General features: G+C 41.3%; 1 protein-coding gene across 2 annotated transcripts in view; it reads right to left on the bottom strand.

Annotated features, from left to right (window-relative positions):
* The window catches only part of LEMD3 (LEM domain containing 3), a 48412-nt gene that overhangs the window by 27015 nt on the left and 2469 nt on the right, over positions 1-18928 (bottom strand). For both annotated transcript variants that reach the window (XR_011091954.1, XM_068669299.1), the window contains exon 2: positions 1045-1082. Coding sequence is in view for 1 of the 2 variants with exons in the window: in XM_068669299.1 (XP_068525400.1) it covers positions 1045-1082 (38 nt within the window). In the remaining variant the exon portion in view is untranslated. The remainder of the gene's footprint in view (positions 1-1044; positions 1083-18928) is intronic.

Raw genomic sequence — 18928 nt, forward strand, 5'->3', positions numbered from 1 at the left:
TTGATCAGACATTTGACAAATTATTTCCCATAGCCAATACCAAAAATTGCCAGCATTGCCTCCCATATTCTGGTCCTACAAATCCATCACTGAGATTAAATTGGTATTACAGTGGTACTCCCCAGGAAGTTAACCAACCTTGTTAACCCATCCCCTGCCTGGAAAACGTCAGGCATGGCAGAAGAGGGAAGTCAGTCCTCTACCACACGCGTACCCAAACAGCAGCGCTCTAAGGTCAGTTTGTTTGCCTGGGGGTACCACAGAATTTACCCCTCAAAATTTCATTTGTTCATAAGGTTCAGAAAGATTCTTTCTTCTAAGAAAGATTTCAGTGAAATCTGAAAATATGCAACAATTTACTTTCGGAGAGCTCAACCTTAGACAAAAAAAAAAAAACACATATACAATTATCTCGTGATGTTTGCATGGACATGCTTAGGAGAAGACCACTGTTTACAGCCCAGGCAGAAAGGCCAGAAGAGAGAAGCACCAAAATCCATACTTCAGAACTCAATAACCCGGATACCTTCAGTGGTGACATCTCAAAACAGGCTATTCTCATATTCCAGTTCAAAGAGTGAACATAGGAACAAATAATAGAATTGACTCCAAGTGAAAAAGACAAATTTTCTAATCCATTTTCTGTAGATGACCTAGCTCTCGCTCTTCCATGGCACTAAATAAGATCCTGGAGTTTCAAGACAATTATCTCTTACCAGCTTGTGTTTCCATGGCTGAGAAGCCAAATAGGAATAGTAAGGGAAAATTGATTAAATTTAGCCTCAAAAATCTTACTACAACACATTTTTTCCTCATAGCTCTACAAGAAAAGTTATGTGACATTTTGTCAGTATATAAAGCAATCAACCAAATATTATAATACTGGTTATGTTGCCCAAAATGAAAAAGCAAAAAATTAAAACATTAAAGTAGCAAGAAACACCTTATACAAAACATTGTGGAACCCGCACCCTTCTGAACAGATCTAGTATGTTTTTATACAATCACTCAAGACTAAAATCTCAATTTTTATTTTTTACTTACTTTTATATCTCGTAGTTCTTCACTGAAGGGATTCTTGACTATTAAAACAAAGAGAAAAAATTAATTCATTCTACAGTCTGAAAACAGTAAAAAAAAAAAATACAATCATTGTAAGTTTATAACAATTCTTTAGATAAAAACAAACAAGTCCATAAAATGAAAAATGACAATTAGACAGCTATTAACATTTGACTTAAACTCTGCATTTTATATCACATTGTGGTAGCATTTAAGTTAAACCAGAACCTCATTTATCTACGTATTTCACAGCTATTGGCATGCAAACATAAAAAATGTGTTTGCCGTTTGCTAAATTCTTGCTTTAGTGTCTCAACTGCATTGAAATCATAATCTGAGGAGTTTACATTCTTAAGGTGTCTAGTTCAAAAAGAGTGTAACTTTTTTTTAAAAAAAAAAAGCAATAATAATCTACATAACACAAAGCTGTACAACTCAGCAGCATTTTCCGTTTTGATGGGAGTAGGAGATGATGCACAGAGCATCGGTGAAGAGTGCAACGTGCCTAAATGACCATTCCATCCTAAATACGAGTTTCCACAGCTCCTGAAAACAGAAGCTGGTCTATTACATTCCTCTTAGCTACAAGAATAAAATTTTCAAGCAAGAGAAGCTGAAGCTAGCCAAGTTATTTGTCCTATGCTTATACTTGAGAATGATCTCCTAGTGACTGAAAAATTACCAGGGTAGGAAGCAATCCCCATTAAAACACATCACCTCGCCTTGCTGAGCTGCAAAATCTGCCACCCCCAGTCTGAGTCGATGCAGAAGTGAGCAGCTCTGCGTCCTGTTCAAACAGGAAACAAAGTTCCTAGTGACCTCGGTTCACCAAGCTCGAACACAAAAGAGAAAAAGGAAACGTCCTGGGAAACCTGACACAGACTTGAGGGTCTAGGCTGCAAGTGCCATCAGGCTGATGGTGAAAGCACACCAAAACCAGGTAGCTTTTGAAGGGACGCACTGCTCCATGCCGATTTGCAGCAATGAATATTTGATTTGGATAGCAGATCAATAAACACGATCCAAGCAGAGGATGCTCAAGCACTTGTGTAAAACCAAGCCCTACACGACTTCATTCTATACGTGCAAATTCTCAGCCATTGCCTACCAGGCTATCGAGCTACCGACTTCACAAAGCTCCTATGAACTTCATTCATTAACTCAGCAGAACATTTCCAGCACACTGAACTTTTAATCTGAATAGCCTAAAACGGGATTAGAGAAACCCAGCCAAGGCTGTAGCTGACTGCCAGCCTCCCAGTCTGATCGTTACTTACCCAGACATGGGAGCCGTGGGCTTTTCCCAAAGTCAGCCTCACTGAGCAGACCTGAAATCTTGACTGTATGGTTTTAGGTGGGGAGAGGCCACAGAAGCCCAAACAACGTGCAGATTTCCGTGTATCTGACGAAGGTATTTCAGCAGTGTTTGTTTCAGGAACAAACACAGCATATGCCCAGCTGTAAATATGCAAATTGAAAACTACCTGCTGCAGTTCCACGTACCCCAGCACAGGACAGCATGTAAGTGAAGCAATGGTGATGTAAGATCACAACTTCCCCACTCTCAGTGTAAAGTCTGTCCTGTGAGCAGCTTCATATTTAAATAAATTAGAACATTGACTTTATGAAGCAATACAGATGAGGTACATCAATGTTTGATCACCATTTGAGTTTGTTAAAGAGAGGCAAAAAAATCACTTTCCGCCAGAATGATCTGACAAAATTGAGTTAGTCCCTGTAACTGATTATTATAACTCATATAGTAGGATTTCTGAAGTTTGTGATTTTATAGGCAATTAACCAGTGAGATAGATACATGTCATGTAAGATGTTAACATTAGGTTGGATGCCCAATGCCTTAAGAGGTAAGTATGCAAAATGCAACCATAGCCATTTATCACCTGCACATGCAATTAACAACTGATAATGAACCCAGAACTATTTACCACTTAACTTTGATTAACTTCAGTCAATAAGGTTATTCATCAACTACTTCAATAACTCCTCTGGTTCTGAATTCCCCACCACCACCATATCTTTTTTTATTATTTAAAATTTCATACAATGGTTTGGGTTGGAAAGGACCTTATAAAGTACCCAGCTCCAACCCCCTGCCTTTGCAGGGACACCTCCCACCAGCCCAGGTTGCCCAAAGCCCCATCCAGCCTGGCCTTGAGCACCTCCAGGGATGGGGCAGCCACAGCTGCTCTGGGCACCCTCACAGTAAAGAATTTCCTCCTAACATCTAATTAAAATCCACCCTCTTTGGATTTAAAACCATTCCTCCCTGTCCTATCACTATGTGCCTGAGTAAAAAGTTGCTCTCCATCTTTTTTATAAGCTCCCTTTTAAGTACTGGAAGGCTGCAATGAGGTTTCTCTCCCTGGAGCCTTCTCTTCTCCAGGCTGAACATCCATCCCCAGCCCTCTCCTCACAAGGGGTGCTCCAGCCTTCTGTGTATTTTGTCCAGGATTTAAAATTTTCATCACCTCCTCCAATACGTCTCAGTTATTTCATATGACATCTATCTACATATTATTGGGTCAGAAAGTTTTTTCAGAATTCTTAAAATACACAAGTTCACTTCCAACAGTAACAAGTTCTTATTCTACCAAAGTAAGTATTTAATAGCTAATTACTAACAGAAAAAAAGTTTCTTACGTAGCAATACACTTTTGGGGCTTTTCCTCAAAACAAGTTCAAGACCTCGACCATACAGCAACAACTTCAAAGTGGCTTATCTATCAAGTGCAAATGTTTACGAGCTTCAAAGAACAAATTGTCACCTATTTATATGACAAAGCTAAAAGCTATAAAGATCATTCTCCAAACGATCTCCAAATTGTTGTTCTGGGGATCTTCTCCCAGGTTAGCCAACCAAGATCTGCTGCCCTCAGGAAGAAAGGATGCAACAAACAGTTCCTGGACACAGCATCTCAGACACCCAGAGAGAAGCCAAACTGAGAAGCATGTTAATTTTTCTTCACTACACAGGAGTACAAGTTGCAAGACGAAGAAGCTTGAGTATCTTCCTGGAAGGAAAAATGTCAAAAACCTGACAAAGGGAACAGTATCTACTCCCCAATAATACTGTAACAGCTGAACATCCTGCAGGGGAGTTGGATACCTTGGGAGAAGAGCCTTATTCCAAGCAAGGCGACACCCTGTTATCAGGCAGGCTCATTGTGCCTGACTCAGGATGAAACAAAAAGTAAAAACATTAAGGGATTATCATCTTCAAATGAAACTTGCTATCTGAACAGGAAGAGAGATGCTATTTAAACTCCATTTTTAAGAAGTGGCCTGATTTAAATGCTAGTTAATCAGGACCAGGACAACAACATCACCGAAAAGCCTGTGAAAGAAATAAAAGCAGCACACAAATATTATTCTGGTTAACTAAAAAGACTACCAATGACCCTAAAAATATGTAATTCACAGGAACCACTCCGGGGACAAGCTGTGAATGATGACTTACAGACTGAACTCTCTGGGAGTGGCAAAACTGCTCAGCCTCCAGTAACAAGAAGTCACCAGCACAACACGAAGGGTCACAGCACAGCCCCACTGCACTCCAGCCAAAGCTGTCAACACAAATGCTCAGACCGAGCCATCTCACAGAGATACTGGATTGCAGGAAAACAAATAGTCAGCATCAACATACAAGGTTAGTTTCTGCATACCCATGAAAATTATCTTAAAAGCAACAATAAAAGCACTCACCACCCCCGTTTTCCTGCCTAATATATCCGTAACAATTGCTGACAGATGCGGTGTTTACAAGGGTTCCTTTAGTTTTTCCAGTAGGACAAACAGCTCAAAGCAGCATTTCTCCTCTTTTCTAAACCACGACTTATTTTTCCAAACACTAAACTTAGATGCCAAGAAGCAGCCAGTCCTTCCACTACAGGCAACCCTTGGAGGCTGTGGTACCTCGCCCTGAGCAGCGTTACCATCTTGCAGCCACAGCACTCACCACGCTTCAGTGGGTAACATCAGAACTGACGTGGGAAGGACAGCCACATGGGCACAAACCAAAGATTCACGAGCAGTGGCAGGGCGTTGTGCTCATTGGAGAGCCACCTGCTCCTCAATGGACAAGGAAATCAAAAGAACACTGGCAAATATGAACGTCCAAGCATAAAACCATAGCATCTATGTTGATATGGCAAGAGAGCATTCTCCCAGCCACAAGAAGATCCATACCACAAGTTTCCTGAGGCGGACAGAAGCGTGGCTTTCCTTCCCTAGATGGATCGATACCGGTGTTCCCAGCCCCTCGTTAGCCTAGTCCCACACTAACCCCAAACTTTTAGCTTCAGCAACACACAGTGACAGAGGTCCACAAGTTAAATGGGCACACATGGAGAGGAAAAAAAATGCAAAAAAAAACACATTTTCTTTGCTTCTTCTGAACTTACCACTTGCTAACATGAGAAATTCCTCCTCATGTTACGGGAAGCAGTGAGTAATCAGGCTGTGTTCACCTTCTCCATGCTACTCATCCCTTTACTTCATCGCCCAGCCCAGCCCTCAGTTCTCACCCTTCCACACTGAAGGGTCCCAGTCCTCCTTGCTAAGGAAGCCACATGGTGCTTTTCATCACATTACTGTTCCCTGAACCTTTTTTGAGCTCTACTCCATTTTTTCTGAAGTTGGGCACCCTTCAAAACTCAGGAACACCATGGATTGATTACTAATGTTACACTGATGCTCTCCAATGTGTATTATTTAAATATACTTTATTCTTAATTCCCTTCCTAAAAGCTAGAAATTCCTATTAAACTTGTTTCTTGCTTACTAGTGCTCAAGCTAGTATTTTTAACAGACCCATTGTAGTCCCACTATCTACTTCTTAAAGAACAGATGACTCGATATAAGCCAAAAATTGTCTTTCCAATGCAGCTTTAGCAAGCTATAAAGCTACAGGGGCAGAAACAAGAACGATCCCAATTAACCTGTAGACAGTTTTCTCAGTGTGATGGCAGGGAGGTGCCAGACATCACCTCCAAAAGAAGCCAGGGAGCACACACACCGCGACACGCTTCCAAGCCAGCAGGCTCTGCAGAGGCAAGCACGTTCCTCCCTGCAAGCAGAAAGCTCCTTTTCTCCCCCCAGTCTACCAAGACATAAGCAGACTAATCTCAAAACACAAGCTGTATTTTTTCCAGATTTTGCCTTGGAGAAGGCTTGTGCTCAATAAGTGGGTAACTCAAGGCTTTCCATTAGCATTTTCCTCAGGATGAAAACAAAAAATGCAATTATCTGGATAATGCATTGTTAACAGAGGAAGTCACACCACTGGAAGCACAGCTACCCACAACAGACCCTTAGTGCTGCCTTTTCCTACGTGACCTCAGGAACAAGTCTTCAGTAATTTTATACTCTGAGTACTCTCAACATCAACCAGGAGTCCTACCATTTTATTTGGGTAACTCCAGTCAAGTACTGATTCCACCTGGTGACACATTGTGTAGGTGTCAGAGGCAGCCCTGAGATGTTGTCTCTTAAAGCTTCTAACCCCTAACATTCAGGGTGCAGGGAGCAAGAGTTAGTACAGCTCCTGAGATAGGCACACAGGATCTCTCTGCACTTGTTCCGTAATACACTTAAGCTTTTAAGAGGAGTTTCTCCTAAGAGGATGCTTTTCCACGAGTACCTCCCATTGAAAGTGAACAGTCCCTTTGTGATTCCGGAGCTCCAGCTTTCAGACAGCTCAAAGAAAATAATCCTGCCTGTATTTTCCTCTCTGCAATACTCAAAACAAATGAGTAGCTTTGGATGACCTCCATCTCCAGGTTGTTCAACTTCAGGTGGAAACCACAAGGAGACAAAATCTCTGCGCTTTTATATGTAGACACAAAGCCATGTGCCAGGCCGAGCAATTCCTTCGTTACCGATCATCTTTGTGTGGTTTAGATAAAAAAAAAAAAAAAAAAAGAAAAAAATGTACTCCTAAATTGGCAGAGCCCTCAGGAGGGGCCAACCTGTAAGATGAGTACAGTTTGACCACTCCTCAGCCATGCCATTTGGAACAGCAGCACAACCTGCCCAAAGGATTGGGGAACTTATAAGCAGCTGAATCTCTCCCTGACATCAGGTCAGTTTTTCAAATGTCTTAGCCAGGTTAGAAAGCTTTCATTTGTATTTTTCCCCCAATATAATTGGAATTAATTCTGTTTGTGAACAGGTGAGATGGGTGAGAAGGGATGATGATGTAACCAAATTATATTATGATTTTTTTTTTGACAAAACCCTGATGTCAAAGAATGAAAATTTTTCCCCCTTTTTTTTTTTTTTTAAATAGACTTCTAGACACTTCCTATCAGCCCGAGTAATTGTAAAACCTTCTTTATTTTAGGTAAAAGAGATGGAAGTACCAGAATTTTTCATCCAGGTTTCTCACTGCTTCTTCATAAAGAAAAAAAAAAAAAAAACACCTCTATCTTGTGGCTGTATCACCCTGCCTAGAAGCACTTGGATCTTCTCTTGCCTATTTAAATACTGGTTTGCACAGACCTGAACACTGAGAGATGCTCTTAAGAGAGTCACATTGATTCAGTCCATACTTAAGGTGACTAGTGTTTTGGAAGAGCTTCTCATTAGGTTGAGTTTCACTGAAATAAACATACTAGTTTCACTCCTCTACCTGCATTAATTATCAAAAACACTAGAAATAGTAAGTTTGTGTTTTAATGATAAAACTAAATTATTTTGATCTGTGTAATGGCTGTAAAAAATAGAAACAGAAGAGTTGGCTGTCAGTTCTTTAAAAGTTCACTTTAAAAAAAAAAAAGCAAAAAGCCTTATGAATTAAATCCAAAACTGAAACAGTTGCCAAGACATCAGAGCTGACTTCAGAGAAAGTTTTGTCTACCTTACTGCCACTTTCACTCCAGGAACAGTGCTAGCAGCTACAACTTACTGTGCTGAAGTACCCATTTCAAGCAGAGCTGACACCTCACACTGACTCCTGCAAATATTAAGAAAGAGACTGTCTTTCCTTCTTTCTGGTCTCCTGTTTCTTAAATATCACCATCAACCAAAGCAAGACTCAGGAAAAAACCCTGCAGAGCTGTAGCATAGACACTGCTCGTTTCAAAAAGGAGGAAAAATGTGTAAGCTGAGTGTACGAAGAAAGTCTGGGAGTTGACTTTTTCTACTAGAAGACCCTGTAAAAATAACTGTAGACAAATGATGAAGGTACCAGGTAAACGAGCTTGAACAAGAACCAGTGCAACCACGCCATGAAACAGACCAAACTTGAGAACATCACTATGAGCAAGAAAATAATACTGCAGTTTACATCTCCAGTTGTATAGAAAGGTGAGAAACCCAGGCAGAAGAGTCTGGTTGTGCTTCACACCTCACACACAGCTGCAGGGGGATATGCATTAGAAGAACCAAGGGCCAGGCCCTACTGTTTCCAGTTCCCACACACCCCCAGAAGGAGGTCTTCACACCCACCCAACACCATCTCCTCTGTGCCTATATTAATTCCAGGGGAGCACATGCAGTAGAAAAGTACATTTGAGCAAGAGCACATTAAGCTGCTAGGTTATTTACAAAATTATTTTCCACCATCCCTGTTTGTGGAAGGTTAAAGCAACTGTCACAAAAGCATTCTCTTTCCCAGTTTTATTTCTACCAGTGTAAGAAATTGTTTTATGGCACCCAAACTTGCACTTACATTCTTTTACACCATGCTACAAAGCAGACTGTATTTCAATGAGGAAACAGCTGTCTGTGTTCTGTTAGAAAAAAGGCTCAGAAGTGCATTTGCCATGCATTATAAAAAAATCGTTAATATTACATTCCTTGCACACACATACACAAATGGTCTCCATTATAGGCTGCTGCTTTATGTAGGAGGAAAAGCAGAAAAAAACACCGAGGCTGCTTTTATTAGCAGTTGCCAAATACTGTAAGGAAAAACATCGCACTTAGACACCCACCAGAACTTGACAATGGTAAGAATACCTTTGTTTGCAAGAGAATCACAACAGGCTTCTGTATTAGCTCTTCTCTCCTCTCTCCCTAATATTTTAGCTCTGTATACATCATAAGGCAAAGAAAAAGACTTAAAAGACTTGCATAAATGAACACTGAAACGTAAAAAACAAGATATTCAGAAGGGAAACACCACCTTGAAAACACTGCAGCCCAAGCAGCTAAAACGTTCGAGTAGGAAGCTGTCTGCTTTCCTCAAACTCCAGAGTTCAAGATGGAGAGCAAACTCGTAATGCAAGTGTTATTAAAACACAGAAGGTCTAAGAACTATCAGGAAGCTGCAATTAAATACACTGCCATTCCCCCGAGGGGCTTGGTCTGTATAGAAACACTCCTTGCAATCGTGCACTAGCAGGAAAGATTCCTGTCTTAAAGGGATTCCAATGTAAAAATACAGTCACTCTCCTTCCAGACAGACTTCAGGTGCAAAATATTAGTACTACACTACAGTACTATGGCCAGCTTGCAGCAAGGGCAACATTCAAATGGAGAGCACTTAGGCAAGAACTCTTAAAATGCCCTCAGTTACCAGAGCAAAGCCATTAACCAATTCAAGATAAAGCCCGCATAAGGATTTTTTTTTATTCAAAACCTGCTTTCTACTGTACCTGTCCTTTTAACTGTTCAGACATTGGTCTGACCGTCAGTGCTTGCTGCACCAACAGTAGCAGAACTGCTACACAATGGTCAGTCCGTACAAAGCCTGAAAATATCCATAAACCTCTGAAAATAGGTGCCCTAGAGGATCCTAGGGAGGAAGACAGCTTGCTTGCTTTTGTGCAAGACACACAGGTTTAGCTGCCAGCAGGTGCCGTGCCATGACGAAGGTGAGCTTTCAGAGCCTACACAGTGTTCCAAAGCTAGGTGTTTAAACTATACAACAAAACTCACGAAAGCAAAAATTAACTCTCCTTCCTCAAAACAAGCCATTTCCTCTCATGCTTTAAGGCAGCATAGCAGGCCATACAGCTGCTAGTATGATGCCACAGTTTGTGTAAGAAGCTCAGCGCGTTGCCCTCTCTTGAATGGCCAAGAACACAACACATTTATTCATCCCCTTACAAAAGGGACAGACAGACCCTATTTGGCCTTTACACCTCAAATCACCAGGACACCTTGTTTCCAGAGCTGCTATTTTCGTGCAATTATTTTTTTCCAATTTGGTCTTCCCACAAAGCAATGACTTTAGTACCACGCAACATAAAGAGCACAATAAAACAAGCCTGGATTTAACATCCCATTGTCCTTCCCTACTTCATACACCACGTACTAAATCTGCACATTTTTGTTGTTACTTCATAAACAGCACTTTTATCTGAAGGTCAAGAGAAAAACAGCTTTTCAAGTTATACATAAAAAAACACATTGGGAGCTGCTTTGTGGGCAATTCCCTAGCACACAACCACATTTGCGCTCAAGGTGAAGCTAAAAAAAACGCCCACAGTGTTGATCAGACAGAGGTCACAATACAGCCAGGATCATCGAGTCAGGCTGTGCATTTACTGAGCCCATCCTGAAGGGCTGAGCTCTCGGCAGTACTCAGCAGGCTGGTATTTCTGGTTTTCAATGGTGAAAAAAAAAAAATAGAAGCTCAAAGGGCACTGTACAGACAATACAGCACTAGGGCTCTTTCCCATGTTCTTAATGCTCCATTTCCTTTTTTCCTAGGGTTTTATAAGGATTAACAAGTGGTTGATGTATTATACAAAATATGAAGCAGGCAAACACGAAATACCCTTTAAATACAACTCAGCCTCCCATTTCCCACAAGAGTTCAGGCACAGCTTTACCCAGAGCTGCTCCCGGATAAGCAGCAGCCCACAGCCTTTCAGAAATCAACAGAAAACCCCAAAATAAGATGCACCATTAGTTTCTCATCCAGAAGGAAGTCTGCATCTCTAACCTTTTTTTCTTAGCTAGGCAAACTCTCCCCAGAGTGGCACTGTCTTAAAAGCAAGCTTCCCCCTTCCAGCTTTGCCACTGAGACGCACTGTGCCTCTCACCTCCAGAAGCTGCCTTTGATCACCCAGCAGGTCCCAGCTGATACAGAAACAGACCCGATAAACCTGACCTCATGCTCTCCTCTTCAATAGCATGCCAAGGAATTTCATTCATCATTCCCCCTTATTTATGAAGTAACAGCAAACTCCTTCCAAGGCATCTGCAGGGGAAGCAGCACAAGCAGGACTGCCAGGGCCTGGAGGAGGCCTCTCAAGGTTTTGTCACCCATGCACCACTCCATTTGTCACTCAAAAATTAAAAATTCCCCTCTGTGGCCGTCTGGAGCGTGCTGTCTGAAGAAGAACAAACTTTGAGATGTAGGTCAAACGCCAGAGATGATCCCAAAGTTTCACAATTAGTGTTCCACCACTTCCCAGCAGACACGCGGGGGATTCACAACCGGCAGCGACAGCCCACCTCGCATCGCCGCCAACATCCACACAGCCACCTTCTGGGATCTGCAACCCCTTGCTGGCAGTAAATGTTCTTTGATACAATTTCTGCCAGAGGGTTTTGGGGTTAGGCCTAGCTAGGTTTCTGTCCCCTACAACCAGCAGCAGAAACAGAGGCCTAGACACTCAGATAAAGCTTTGCTTGCTGGGGACGTGATGTGCTTTTGGGAATCCTGGCCATGAGACACTCCTCTTGTACGGCCTGATGACACTGAGCAGACAGCAGGGTAAGTAATGCTAAATGAGTGTGCTGAGGCATGTTTTGTGGTGTAACAACAGAGGGAGATGACGGCTATTGAGGAGGTGGATGGTTAAGGTGAGTGGTTTTCCTCCGCTGCCTATTCAAATATCCAAAGGCCAATATATGCATTAACAAGTCAATGTAAAGTCTGAGGCTTCTCAGATAAACAATTCAGAGATTTTACCAACCTTCTGTGGAAAAAAGGAAAATTAAGACCCAGGTGTGGCCTTAGAAACCAGCCTGTTTTATGCAATCCATCCCTACAGTCCTCTTGTGATAAGTCTTATTACTCACCTGCCTAACGAGGACAGACTGATGCTGCATTCACCCAAGGTGCTACAAAGTCCGAGTATAAAAGTTTTTTGTACCTTTCAATAAGGAAAACGTTATGGAGATGTGCCCTGAATATAAACCCTGTATTAAGTGAATAAAGGCAGCATGAAGGAAGCCTCAGAATACACATCAGACAACTGCTTTGTAAGAAGCCGTCTTCCAACTTTTACTTAAATAAACACCCTTCTCTATTTCTAAAACGGAAGAATTACTAAGGCAGTTCTTCTCTACAACCATTCATTTATAAAGTTATGTTGCTTATCTAGCACATCACTGAAATACAACTGATCTACTCAGTAGGTTTTAATGCCACTTAATTCAACATTAAACCTCTTTACCCCATCTCTTCCTCTTCCCACATCAGATGACCCTTCTATATCAATTCAGAGCGCCACTCAGAGTTCACTTAAAGGAATTTAAGACTCCAAAAAGACACTTTATTTCAAGGTACTTGCACTACGAGATGCTCCCAAGTAAGCAGAAAATTTGATTCTTTCCTCTGCAAAGTATTTGTTTCTTGAAAACGCCACAGTACAGCACTTCTCCTCCAACTACACCCAGTCACGTTCAGTTTGCCCCTTACACATCTAGCATGCACACACACTCTTGCTCCTCTCACCCTCCGCAGTAGACTAAACACAGCAGAACTGAGAAATGGCACTAAAAAGCACTGCAGCAAGTACAGCACAGTAGTAGGGAAAAGGGGACAATGACGAGGATCTTGGAGAAAAGGAGCCATCGTATCAAAGTGCAGGAGGTCAGAGCCATAGTCTCCTCACCCCTATTTTTTGTTATTACAACTGGTATCTCTTGATGAGGACAGATTTCTTACTCATGACATGGTATGCTCAAGTTATCCAAAAATACTTGATTCAGCCTTCCACCTCCATTACCAACGTGTCTTCAACTCCTCCAGCTGGGCTGAGAAACAGACTGAATGGACAAACTTCTAAAAAAATCCCCAAAGTTTCTAGGAAAGAATACTAGCAGCACCTCAGACTAGCAAAGCATGAGCCCAAAGCCTGTATTCACCTGGACAGAAACTAGAAGTACAGAGACAACGTCAAGGCAGCATCGTATCAGCTGCACAGAGGCTATACCTGCATGGAGTCAAAGCATCTGGATTGTTTTGCAATTCTTCGTTTTCCAGAAAGAGATTGCGCTCTGACATTGACTGCGCACCTTTCATGTCATCAGTTTCTCCCAAAAACTTGATCTTTTTGTTTACAACAGGGCTCAGCATCAGACATAATCAACGAGAACAAACCCTTTACACAGAAGGGACCCATTTGAAGTCACCTTCAAGTTGTGCAGTCCTTCTCCCATCTACTCTTGCATCCAGCAGTACGCTTCCTTCCACCCTTTGACCCTTTTCTTTTCCAAGTTTTTCTTAATCCAAATTCTTCAGTGGACAGAAGACATCACGGTTACTTTGATCAGAGGCAGAGTTATATCCTGTCCTCATTTATTATAATCACAGTAAAGGCTTTGTCACCTGCTCCCACAACACTAGACCTACCAGCAGCAACAACAGAAGCCAAGAAGAGAAGAGTCAGGGCAAAGATACTGCTGCAGAAGTTCTTAGAGAACATAAATCCCTTGAAAATCACTTCTTCTTCTTAATGTACCTTGATATCAGAATCAACTTACCCCTCTCAAAATCACGAATCACAAAAACACAAGTAATTTCACCAGAGAATGCAAACACTCCTAGGAGTTTTAAACTCATAAGGAATAAATGCCTCATGATTACAGTGGACTTTGTGCTTCTCCGCAGCACTGGACCAGCATTTTCATTAGCAAGAATCGAGGTACTTGTTTAATTTACTTGCCTAAGCTCTTTTGTGAAGTGATCAAACAACTTTTCCAAACAGCAGCTCTAGCCTGCCGTTCACATGTCCACACCATTTCTGAAGCACAAGGCTAGAAGCGTGACAGGGATCAGTCTGGTACAACTCCAGCACTCCTGCCAGCTTCGCTGGGTAAGCATTAAGCCGAAGTTTTGCAACCTAGTACTCCCACATGAAATACACGTCAACATGTGTTAAATGCACACGAGTTTTTAGAAATACAATTGGACCCCAGGAATAGAATGACTGCAGGCATGATTCTCCCCTCCTACCAGGATACTTCAGGAAACAGCGCGAAGGGGGGTTCCTACAACGCTACGCTAAATTTAAGTCCTTGATTATCACAGGCTCCTCCTTAAAAGGCCTCCACCACAACCATTATTGCGCTATCTGTCCTCAGCAGAAAGAAATTTGCACCACACTTGAAGAATGCTATCAGAGTTGGCAGAGGCTCTTAACAGAAGAAACACAAGTTTGCTCTTTGCTTTCCCACTCCTGTCTGGTCTGCAATTCTCCATAAACCATGGAAAAGTTACAGACCTGTCGGATCCTAGATCACCCTTAATTCTCTCATCAGAAACTGATTTTTCTGTTGTGAGAACTACCATGCGCCAGGGGATGGAATGCAAACTTTCAATTCATTTTGATAGCTTTTGAAATCAGATCCTGCCAGACTTCTTCTGCATGCCTGCTCCCCGAGCAAGCAGTCTTACTTGTAATTTCTCATGACGTTACTCCACAAAAAGCATGGCCTACAACAGTAATGCTGAAGAAGTATTTTAAGAAAATCTAAAGTCTTGGCATAAGGGAAGTTTTGTGCGTGTCTACAAACAGCAGCACTTTTAAGGTATGTCTACCAAGTTAGTTCTAAATACTCTGACAGAAGCAAACAGCTACCTCCTTAAAATACACTAACTATAAAGCTGCAACATTTTTGTTTCAAATACACTTTTCATAACAATGTGTTTTTTGTTTGTTTTTTTACTAAAAATCCACTGCAAAGGTGAGTAGGCTGTTTTCTTTCCTTTAGAACTAAAAAGTTCTGAATTTCTCAGCTAAGACGAACTATTTTGCACTACGTAACATTTATTTGGAGTTTTCTGGTATACTCTGCTACGAGTCTTGACAAATTTGTTCCTCATTTTTAAGAGCTGTTTCTGACACACCACAAAGAATGCCAGAGTTTAAAATTGTCAGGAATCCTACAGAAAGTTAACTATTCTGTTTGGCTTTTCCTCATCAAGGCAGTCCAGAGTTTTTCCTATCTACTGATCTTGATCCAAAAGTCACCAAATGCAGAAGAAAGTGAGGTCAGAAATTAGTCTTGAGGATACTCATCCAGATTTCCTTCTGTATCACCTAAAGCAGATGTTTTTATTTGCTAACTAAAGTTTAAAGCAATATACAAAAGGTGAAACAGAGCCATGCGCTCACATGTCAATAGGGTAAGCTGTTATATTGCCAAAGGTAAGTCAGAGTACCAAGCCAGAGTTGCCAAGCACAGGCAACATAAATATCCACACAACACAGGAATTCTCCAAACACCACCACAACAACTCTTCTGAGAGGGTGATCTTAGAAGGCAAGCAGGGTTTTAACAGGTATTTGTGAAATACCACACAACTTTAATAGCAATCTGCAGGCCTGCGAGCAGAATAATCCGCTTCTTGTCTTTCATACAGCAAGTCTAGCTTGTTATCAATGAAATTCCCTGCACGAAATTCCATGCAAGTTTTAACACCTGAGAGATTTAGAAATCTAAAGAAAGGAATGTCAGTGGAAGAGAATTACTTTTAAAGTTTTGCTTTGTGTAAGCTTCCACTTACAACATAGGTAACTATTAAAAGTTTCTCTGAATTAGCATGTCAAAAGTTATAGCAAATATAGTAAGGATTACCCTAACAGTTGTTTCTGTAACAAGTAACATGGAAAGATCAAAAACACTAGGAAGAGATGCCTCTCCTCTAAGGACTTAAGACAACACACAAGAACTTCCTGAAATCTCCAAAGATTTTTTTTTCACTGCATCAACCACTCCCCAGACAAATTATTGTAGCAGAAACAGTGAGAGCAACTTAACTGCCACCTATTTCAGATCACAACCTTAAGCAGCACCTGTACTAGGTGACCTCGTCTTTCAGACAGTATGCCAGACCTCAGAGTAACACCTACTGACCTTAGCAGCAACTTTCCATGAGAAATAACTTCAGAACCAACTCCCAGAAGTGCCCATAGACACTTGAGGTTCTGAGTAACATCACAAAACAAAAACAAAGCAGGAAGAGATATCCAACTCTTTAGGGTAAAGAGAACCCTAGGATGCAGACAGAAATCAAATTTGCCCTTTTCCTGACAAAATACTACACTGACTCGACAAGAAGTTGACACAATCCCATTGCATTGTGAAGGCAGGTGAAGGACAACACACAGTGAGAGCCACATGAATGAACTTACCAGTACAAAGCCTAAACGGACCTTTCTTTTCATATACAATGCTGTCATGGACAGCAAGCACATGTGTGCTTACACAGCAGCTGGTCTCCTATATGATCTGAGTCGTTTATTTCAAGAGCTTACAATGCTTTGGGAAAAGCCCCATAGATATTCATCTGCATTTTAGATAACCAAGTGTCTAGAAAAATCTTACCTCAAGTGACCATATATGGGTTAGATTTAGAAGAATGAGCCTAATTCAAGTTTGTCTTTGAACACTGTCTATCCCCTATCCAGAAAAAGTACTTTATAGCTATTTTATAGTTCTGAATAAGAAAACACTTGAACATTGTCATTTACGTCATGCATAATCCCCTTCTAAAGTTTTCTGCTTATTGCTTCTCATCTATACTACTTTACCTAGCCTAAATCCAACTCCAATGCCTTGTTCTAAGCCTCCCCCACCACAAGCATCTCCTCTGCTCTCACAGTACAGCCTGACAAATCTAAGTGCCAATATTAGCTGCAGTTGGTGATGAATGTTTTTCCGTGTGCTACACTAAGGATACTACCTTATTTTGATTGAATTTCATTTTAGATGAGCAACAATTAAAACATCCAACACTAAGCTCACTGCACACCACTTCCTGCAAGAGAAAAAAAAGCAGTTGTTTATATCTTTGAGCTGCTATCTTTTTTATTTTCTCACTGTAACTATGAGTAACCGGTGATTCTGGAGGTACGTATAGTCCAACACAACTGAATGCCAGACCTGTTTATAACAGCAGTCTGAAGTTGAAAATAACTGAGTTTTTCATAGTCAAACCACTCAAAGCCAATGGAATCTTACTTACAGCCACCTAACAGACAGTAATGAAAACTGTATCCAACTACCTAACTGAAAGTTTGTTTCTTGAGCTATACTATTATTAAAGCACACCAATCAGTTCTGCTTCTATGAAGAAAACACACCATACACCCACGTAAGTGCAAGAAACAAAGGATTCATTCTGATGATATTTAACAAAGCTTTGGGAAGCATCTAACAGAAGACAGGCTAAAATGAACTGGTACCTACTGGAAAGGGAAGGAAGCCTATCTTGTCTGTTTCTTGTCAGTTCTAGGGGCCCACCGTGTTTTCATCCCATACACCCAATTCCACAATTCCAATTCAATGAGTTTGTGCTAAGAGTATGAGCAAGGTAATTCCCTGCTCATTACCACATTTTTCTGAAGCATCCCATTCCTCTTCCTGTCAAAGGAGCTAGCTACAAGAAACGCTGTTTGCTTCTTCCAACACATCCTACTGCCCCTGTTCATGTCACTAGCCCAGAGCTGCAAGGAAAGAGGATAGATGTTCTGGCAGTGGCACTCATGTTTCAAATCCTCTGGAAATCCACCTTCAAGAGTTCTGCTGAAAAGAGAATGAATAGAAAGAAGCAGGCCAAGGACTGCCTTAATTGAACTAAGGAGCAACACTGGACCACCAAGCCTTTGGCTGGGCAGCCAGAACAAAGCAAGGAGAACTTTCCCTGCCTAGCAGTTCCAGCCCTGTTAACTTTGTAAGAACAATATGCTCAAGACAGCGATCCCGTATGTTCGGTAGGGAAGTTCACACATTCAAAACAGAAGCTTTTTTTTTTCCCCAGACTACATTTTCACAGCAGACTTCTTTTCACAGCATTATTGCTATCTGCATAGCTGAGACATTCAGCTTTACCAATCAGCATGACAGACGAGTTTTAACCACTGAATGTGAGTTAGGAAGTTTACCCTAGTATGCTGGAATCCCCTATTAAAATTATCAGATTTTAAGACTAGAAAAAAAACTGATACGTATTTGTGGAATTATACAGCTTATCAGTACATAAAAACATTTATGTACGTCTCTAGCAATTATGGTCAGAAGTTAGTAACAGAATATCAGGATGAATGGTCCCAGTCACTGTATCTAATCTGACACCATGTTACGTTCAGCACCTTCCCCAAGCCAGGACTGACCAGCAGGTACTAAGAGCCACGTGAACAAGCAAAGAAACTATGACAAATGCTCTCATCTTTACTGCTATCGTCTCCTAAACACCAAACTGGGGGGAGAGGGAACACAGAGAGGTAAAGAGTGCAAAACAGAATTAAAACCTATTCTGCTATTATAATGTAATGAATAAGGCTTGAAAGGGAAAAAAAAAACGCACTGCTAATTGTACCCTGTAACATCTAGCAGATCCCAAACTACCAGTAGGATCACTCCATACAAGGCACAATGTTCATGTCCACACGTGGGTATATACATCCCCTACGATGTCTATACAAAGAAATATTTACATGCACCCCACATACCTTACTCAATCATTTCAAGAGCAATGCAAGTTCCCCAGGAACCTTCTAATGCTCTCACATCCCAAAACCAGTTTTTCACATGTTTTTTCATTGCTCCTGATGAGACAGCAACAGCCTGATTTTCTTTCTGGTGTTAAGAGTCTCCACTGACCATTTCAGAGCAGCCACAAATTGAATTAGCATGAATCACCACCCTTAGGTGGTAC

This window comes from Anas acuta, chromosome 1 (assembly GCF_963932015.1).
Source record: "Anas acuta chromosome 1, bAnaAcu1.1, whole genome shotgun sequence".
NCBI lineage: Eukaryota > Metazoa > Chordata > Aves > Anseriformes > Anatidae > Anas > Anas acuta.